This window comes from Pollicipes pollicipes, unplaced genomic scaffold, assembly GCF_011947565.3.
Source record: "Pollicipes pollicipes isolate AB1234 unplaced genomic scaffold, Ppol_2.1 Scaffold_7262;HRSCAF=8765_pilon_pilon_pilon, whole genome shotgun sequence".
Classification (NCBI taxonomy): Eukaryota; Metazoa; Arthropoda; class Thecostraca; order Pollicipedomorpha; family Pollicipedidae; genus Pollicipes; species Pollicipes pollicipes.
In genome coordinates, this window is record NW_023597055.1 from 25420202 (window position 1) to 25428763 (window position 8562).

General features: G+C 54.1%; 1 protein-coding gene across 1 annotated transcript in view; it reads left to right on the top strand.

Annotated features, from left to right (window-relative positions):
• The window catches only part of LOC119113636 (uncharacterized), a gene marked incomplete at its 3' end in the record, with an annotated part of 28259 nt that extends 20051 nt beyond the window's left edge, over positions 1-8208 (top strand). Inside the window, 1 exon segment of the mRNA XM_037237922.1 lies at positions 8113-8208. Within this exon segment, the coding sequence (XP_037093817.1) occupies positions 8113-8208 (96 nt within the window).
• Positions 8209-8562: the final 354 nt, after the last annotated feature.

An 8562-nucleotide genomic window follows, 5' to 3' on the forward strand; every position in this document is an offset into this window, starting at 1 on the left:
GGCATTAATTCGTTGTCAGTTGTTAAGAGCTTTTTTGCGAGTCAGTGGGTATATGACGACAGGCGTTGTTGCAGTTCTGTAGACCACAAATTTATACTTTTATTATAGTACATACAGCACTGTCGTTATTCTTGTAAAGTGAAGACTGCACCCGGAGGCATAATGTTGTTACATTGAACTAGAACTCACCCCATGTGTATGAACAAGCCGCCGAAAAATCGCATGAAACCATAAATTCGAAAAGACGGCGCTATCTGGCTGTTTTTACCTGCTGTCTGTGGCAAGGACGTTATTTGTGTTTCGCAAGGCTCAGTCGCCAAGTTCAATGATTGCTGTGCTGGTTGCACGCTATTAGGTTCGCAGATACTGCGGATTCCGAGACAGCCCTGTGAGCTCATGGTTATCAGATCACATTAATGTATGGTGTACTTATACATTCCATAGTGTTATCCGAAACTTGCTAACATCCGAAAACCATATGGTAGGAAAACCTACAAGCAAGATTTTGCACCATCTTCTATCTGGCTGCAACTCCACCGGGAAAGCCAGAACCACCAAAAAACCTGTCTAAAACTACAATAAGTGTCTACAAACGACCATCAAACAAAGCCCAAGCACCACCGCCCGACCCATGAGGACCCCGCGCGGCCGCGCTGTGTGCAGCTCCTGCGCGCAGCCGCGGCGGTCCGGCGGCTCGTGCGGCGTTCCTGGACAGTCATTCACCCGTCACGTCTCGGTGATCGGCCTTGTTTACCCCCCGCGCCGGTGCCGCTTAGCCGGCGGCGTCTGCGCATGCGTCAACAGCCGGCGGCGGTGGGATCAAGGTCAGCGGGGCGCCGGAGGTCACGCGCCGGGCCGGGGCATGGACCTCGGTTGTGCTCGGCGCCCGCTGGACCACGGCTGACCGCTGGAAGGCGAGAGTACTTCCCAAGGTCGCTGGGTGGCCGCGAAGGTGAACAACTTCACCACCGCTGGAGATCACTCACCTGCGTACTACCATTGGGCCGATGCCCCTGCGTGTTTGGCAGTGGTTGGTAGAACTATTAACCCAGAGAGCGCACACGAAAGCGAGCACTTTGAGTGAGACATTGCATAGGTGATGCTAGAAAATATGAAAGGTGCGTGTTGCTAAAACACATGGTGGTGCATGTCACGTACATGCAGCGAGATCAAATAAAGCGTCATTTGAGGGCTAAAAGCAGTCAGTAGATGACAGCGCATAATAGTGCGCGCATCAAAAATTCAAAATAATATCTGAATCTCGAGTAAATAGTCGCATTTTTCAACCTTCTTAAGACATTATTGCACGCAAATATGGATAGCGGATGGCGCATCGCATGTATATTAATTCATTACCAAATCACCCTGGAATCCCACTACGGGCCGCTTAACTTTGAGCCATTTGTGTGGAACAAAAAACTAGCTTTGCCGCTGACGTGCTGACCTCAAAATAGGCCCCACCCCGTAGACGGTATCGGCTTATCAAAGAATGAAACGGATGTTGCAGCGACACTGCAGATGCTTACCGAAGAAGAGCCTGCACGAGTACCCTTACTCAACAACTACGCTCGACGACAGTAATTCCTTTCAGAACTGCTGAAATTACCGGTAATCAGGATCTAATCCCGCCGCGCGATTATAGCACCAGCATTGCAAGGACGCTGGGAAAACTCGCCCGCCACGTTGTCGTCCTATCCCAAACAACGGCGAGTTGTGACGCTGCTGGCTGACCACAACACGGCTGCCGTGTTCAGCGGCGCCGGAGCCTTCTGCAGAGTTCACCTGCCGACCTTGAGGGGCTAATGTCCGCTGACGGCCGGCGGACGCCGCCCTCCCCCCCCCCTCGCCATAATTCCTCTATCCACTTTCACTGTCACAGTCGGAGCACGCGGCGGCACTCTAGACGCACGCTATGCCCTAGCCGTAAGAAAGATGGGTCTCGATTCGATGTAAGCCAGTGGCTCAGAGGCACCAAGTAAATGCATCTGGAAGCATTTTATTCAGGCTGAGGCCTTAAAGATATTATTGAGCCATTATTTACCTACACCCAAAAATGGTTTCTTGAGTTCCCGGAAAAAGTTTTCGGGTCCACTTAAATACGCTGTTCTATGGGTGTTGATTGACTGAAGTTAAGTGCGCAGTAGTCCTGCGTACTCATCGTACGCACGGGAAAGTGATTTCAGACACATAAGCGACATTTGTGCGATTTATACAGCGAGCGACAATGTCTCGAGGGTCAGCTGATTACAGCCACGCCTCTGGCACGCCAATACCGCTAGTGATGCCTTGACAAGACTGCGTCGAATAATTTGAACAATTTCCGAGAGTCCACCGAACGGTCTGTGGTGCGCCGCAAGGGTCTGGGTCCAATCAATCACTAGGCGAGTCGCGGACAGTTAACGGCGATGGAACGAGTCAGCTGTCGAGGACAGGGCCTGGCGACCTGGCGACCTGTCGAGAACAGGGCCTGGCGACCACCATTACCACGTCCCCAAGCCAGCGTCTTGGATCTCATGTTGACTGTGGGATGTTTCCCTTCTTGAGTATTCGGTGGTGATCTGCGTAAATTGGGATTCTTTCATCGAAGGAGTTTGTATGAAGACATTTCGTCATATTGTACGTTATCAACTTAAACGTCCAGAACCCTGATGCCCATGTATAGAGGTGGACAGGGATGAAACTGCGGCTACAAGTAAACTGAGAAAGCTTCCTGCCGATACAAATTTGCATGTGCATTCAAATTCCCTCAGATCAGGCTAAATTGGTATAGTGATTTTAGAATGTTTAGTGCGATGATGACATCTTTTCTGCTACCTGTGGGTACAAAGACCCTGCTGTCGAGTAAAGTCGCTAATTCACTGAATATTATTGCAGGATTTGCTAAAACAAGCGATCACAAACTGCACTGAAGTAGGCAATAACCTCTCGGCAGCCAGCCATTTCGGCCCCAGCCTGTATCCACCCATGAACGTAGTGTGGCTACGGATGACCATGACCTCCCGTTAACTTTTGCAAAACCAGATTTGTTCTAGCTTATTTTCTGTGCACGATCGGTCAGTATCTCCCTAGAAGCACTCAACATAGTGGAGGAAAATGGGACACGCTCTGTTTTTGCTTCTCTGGGCTAGCAACGCGGAACAACCTTAGCATACGGCTGGTCTTTGATCCAGCAAATCAGGAGAGGATGCGTTCCTCGAAGTTCGCCGTTCCTGGTCTTTCCGACATGCCTGCATTCAGCTGGCAGCCCTTCCGCTCTCAACAATCCCAGCCCGTAATGTAACCTGCAGTCGTTCGCCGACTTCGGCGCCGTCCATTCAGCCAGCGAGCGGCAGTCTCCTCAGCCCCGGTTGAATGAACAGGGATATGGTATAGCGGCCCGTTATGAAGCCGCACTAAACTGACTTCAAAACGGTTTCCGGTCAGCCGTGTTGCTACCCTCTCGTCTTCAGCCCCCCCCCCCTCCCCTCTCCCTCTCGCCAGCCCGGAATCTGGGGTACACCCGGCGTCCCCAGCGTCCCCAGCAGCCCGCCTTTCTGCCTGGCGGCCGCTTCTGTAATCGTATCGCTAGGGCCCCGCCCGCGGCGCCACGCCGTGATTTATTCATTGACCAGCTTTCGCCGAGCGGCCGGCGACGGACGCGTCGGTTCTGGCGCGCGTGCGGCCGACGCGGCGCGCGACACCCCGTCTGTCGGCACCGCCGCGCAGCCGGAGCCTTGGCGCGGAGAAACGCGCGGCTCGCGCGGCGCCGGACGCGCGGGAAAGTGGCTCTCGTGGGCGCCGCCATGTTGGTTTCGTCACGGGCCGAGCGGCCTTGCCGCGGGCGCCGTGCCAGCCCCGTGATGGATCGACCGTGTGAATGGGTTCCAGAGGCGGCTGCTGATGATCCGACCTGCCCCCCCCCCCCCCCTCCTCACTCCCCCTCTCGCGTTCACGGTTGTGTCACCTCTGGCCGGTGATGTGCTCCGCGAGGTGGCATCTCACGCGGCTGGTGGCACCGACGAAAGGTGCCCGGTGAAGGAGTGTGCGGTGGAGAATATGTTCAAAATTAAATCAAAAACCGCAGATTCAATCCCATTTATGCTCTCTGCGTCCACTGACTTGGGCAAAGCCACGAACCGGGAAAAATCTTGAGGCAGTGATAGTGAATGCTGTGGAGGGAGGGAAGAGGACAATACTATTTTTACTAATTTGGCCTCCATACGATTCCATAGCTTTCATCATCATGTCATTGAATGACATGTTTGGTTTCAAACGATCATGGAAGGCGGTAGCCCCCCCCCCCCCCCTCCCTCCCCCACTCCACTCGTGCACACCTCTTGTTTCCAACGTTGTGAATGAAGCCCTGCCAAAGGCAAGGAAAGTGTCATATATACGGGATTTACAGAAGATGAGAATACTTGCCGTTATATGTGTACAGCCATCGCGTCTGCATTGCCAGTTGTGTTGACTAAATGTACGTGCGCAGTCAAACAACGAACGCAAGTTCTCCCTCTCACCGTCTATTGAAGTGAATTGAAAAATTTCACTTCTTCCATGCACTCAACAAAATCTGTTCTTCCTGATGCGCGAGTTCACAGCATTACTAACAGCTGAAAGCATATTTTAAAGCAAAGCTGTAGAAGCAAAAAGTGTCTTGGTCCTGTTCTGTAGCATGGGAAACGCTGTTTGATGTTACTGATCATACCGTCGATATGCAATCACGAACAATAATTAGACTCAGCCCCAGCATGCATTCATTGTTGCTACATAGACAAGCGTTTTGTTCTCGTCATTGCGTTATGCACTTGTCAAATCTGTTGATCTGGCGCAGAACCCACCGACTCGTCACCTCAAGACATACGCCAGCAGGCTGTTTCAGATATTATGTTTCGAATTATGATAAAATGCTTCCGAAGAAAGTTTGATCAACATTTGTTTTTGTCTGCGTAACATTTTGTTGGCCGAAGCGCAACTGCATTTCAACCGCCGCCACGTGCGTTTCTCTCTCCACTCTTACCGCAAGCGCAAAAACAGTCGATGACATCGCGGAGTGCATGCCGTTACTCATGCGCTGCGTGATCGGTGACGAGACAAAAACTAGTGCCGGGTGGAGCAGGAGTCAATTCATCGCCGCAGGCGCTCAATCAGCATGACGTCACGGCTGCCCGCCCGCGGACAGTGCGAACTAGTCTGTGGGAGTTGACTACTCGAGCCAGTTGGCGGGGTCTGTGGTGCCGCATACTACACCACGGGAGTCTGGGATGTCCTAGACCATCTCGCTGGAGTCTACAGCGCCGCAGACTAGCCCACGGGAGTCTACGATATCCTAGACCAGCCCACGGGAGTCTGCGGTGCGGCAGACTAGCCCACGGAAGTCAAGAGTGTCTTAGACCAGTCCGCGGGAGCCTGAAGTGCCGCAGAGCAGTCCCTCGGTAGTCTGCGGCGCCCAGCCTTGCCTGCCCGCCGTCTGTCCGTCCTGCGGGGCGGCCTGGGCCGCCAGGACCGCTCCGGCTGAGCGTCGCCGGGCGCCCGCGGTCGGCCTCACTTTTACCCGTCCGCCGCCTCCCGACCATCCATCTCACGAGCGTGTCACGCCGTCACGTGACCCCGCGCGGCCGGCGGCCGGCGCGCCGCGTGACCGGCGCGCTTGGCTTTGGCCACTGGAGCTGAACCGGTCAGTCGGTTGCCACATAGGGGGCGCCTCTTCTCCGCCGCCAGTCGTGGCAGGTGCGGACGACTCGGGCTTTCAAAACGCCGCCCGACAGCGGCCGTGTCATGCCGCAACGGCGCCTGCGCCGCGGTGTTGAGTTGTTAGGTTGACATGCGCGATTTGTACTGGGAGTCTCGCAGTTTGAGGAGAGTGATGCACCGGCGTGCTTTCCTCTCACATTTGCCCTTGCGGAGACACGCTGGGAGGTGGAAACGTGCTTGATGTGAGGACTTCCAACGATGACTCTCTTGGTCGGCAATTGAAGGAGGCTTTCCGGTGTTTTCATTTTCACTTCATGAAGACATAATTATGTTGGGAATGGTGTAAATCACTGGGAGAACGTTTGTCTGACGACCGCGTATGGAAACCTGCGGGTGCACGTTTGGCTTCTCGCCAAGAGTTTCATTGCCCCCGTGGTAATCGGTGCAACAGAAACCGACGCTAGGCGATCGCAGATGTTGAATGCGTGTTTCAGCTGTCATGATGTGCCTTAATTTGACTCGAAATCAGAGTGTTATTGAACTAAGCTCTATATATTATTTCAATTTGCGTGATGACATATGCCTTCGTTTGATAAATTGTTGGATTAGTTAAGTTATGGCATACTGAAGGCGTAATGAAATGAACGTTTTATGCTAAGTGAAGGGTTAAAGAGCTAGGTAAAGGAAAGTGAGTCCGCTTCTGAAAAGAATAGCATTCAACCCTAGGTACACATTTCCACACAATTATTGTGCTGTCAGAGAAACATTGAGCATGTTTGATTCGTTAGCATGCTAGCTAAAATGGCAACACTGGGCTTTTTGGTTATATTCATAACATATGATATATATATATATATATACATATATATATACATATATATATATATATATATATATATATATATATATATATATATATACTTGGGTGTCAGCGTTGTGTGGCGTGGCTGGCACGCAGCCGGCTGCATTGGTGGCAGCGCCAAGCCTGCTCAGCTGGCTGTTGGTCCACACTCAGCCTGTGGTGAAAACCCACCGGCTGCTCCCGCTATACGGGTACCAGCTTCAGTCGGCTTACGTCATGGCCCGCTCGCCGGGCCGTGAGAACATCATTGTGCATGAATTAGGGGGCGTCTCTACCCGGTTAGTGCGCCCAGCCTGCACGGCTCGGACAGTTTGCCCGACTGACGCTATTCACGATTTGCTCTGTTTGTTGGGAAAGTCATTGCGTATGCTGATGCGAAGTGGCCTTGTGTATGCACGAGCCTGTGGATTCAGAGTAACCACGTCTGCGGGGTTCACTGTAATCTTGATCATCGGCTGTGTGATGGAAATCGTGACATCGAACGTTGCATATTCTGTCGTGGAGCTCGTACGTATATTCCCATGCTCCATTCATCCGCCACAGGCGCAACAGCGCTTCTGAAAGTGCGTCTCAAAAGGTCGGCATCACACGATCGCTCGGGATAAAATCAGGCCGCCGAGTCTGGGTTAATGATTTCGGCAAGAATTATGTCGGTAAGGTGTATGTAGTGTTCTCCCGTCATCGGTCAATACGGCCAGATAGCCGGAGACTGGCCCGAGCTGTTGCGTTAGAGCCTAGCTGTCTGCATATTTCAAGGGAACTTTGTGTTCGTGCAACATGATTTTGGATATGTCACGTAGGTACACATCGGAGCTCGGCTCACTGCCTGATGACTGTGCCGCCCTGCCACGCAAACATGCCGAACAGCTGTAATGCACTTAAACGAGTGTTTTGACATGCCATACCAGCTAGGTCATGCCTTGGGCATGCACAGGCTCACTGGGCATGGAATTTGCGGACCGACCGTCCCAAACGAGGCTCATTCGGCCACGCGTTGACCCGTAATTTTACGACCGGCGCTTGAGTCTCGGGTGCCGCGTACGTCACTAGCCCCATCAGCATATCCGGTGTAAAAGACCAGGACTCATAGGCGCACAGCAGCTGCAAGTCTATCGGCAAAGAAACATACCTCAATGGGCTGTTATTCTGGAGCCCGATAGGCAGGTGGTGTTTCTGGCTGCTGTCGGTATGCGTTCTCCCTGCGTTGCTGTGCTGTGCAGCAATGAAGTTTACAAATTTTGGGGCTCGATGCAAAAATAGTCTTCCTGCGTTACTGTTTTGTGGAGCAATGCAGTTACCGCACTCTCCCCCTGCAGTTCCCTCCCCGGACATACATCACATGCATTCGACGCGCGCTACGCTACAGTGTATGCTGACGGCTTTAATGTCCGAACCGTGGCCAAAGGAGCTTTTAATACGCTGCGGCCCAGACGTTTATCGCAATCTGCTACGGTCACGGGTGGGGACACATCAGTGCCCGCTGCCTCATTCACCGCATACATACTCTGACGTCACGTACCGCGGTCAATTCCGCCGTCCGTGACCCATACGCTTCCTGACCCGTGACACCTGCGTTGCAGCCACGGCATGGCCGTCTCGGGCGGTGAGCTCCGAGATGCCTGGTGGTCGACCTCAGCGGCACGGTGCTCGGTCAGTACGGCCCGGTGTCCGGCGAGGCGCACCTGCCAGCCTCAGAAATACAGGTGAGGGAGCTAAGAGTCCGTCCGGGCGGCGGGGACGGCATGGACCGGAACCCAGGGCGGCGGGGAGGCAGGGCCGGGTCCCGGGCAGCGGGGACGCAGGACCGGGACCCCGGCGGGGCCGGCGGGGACGGCAGGACCGGGACCGGGGCGGGCGGGATGGCAGGACCGGGCCTCGGGCGCGGGGATGGCATGACCGGGCGCCGGGCGGCGGGGACGGCAGGACCGGGTCCCGGGCAGCGGGGATGGCAGGACCGGGCCCCGGGCGGCGGGGATGGCAGGACCGGGGCGCCGGACAGCGAGGACAGCGATGCTCCAGCTAGGTTTTGC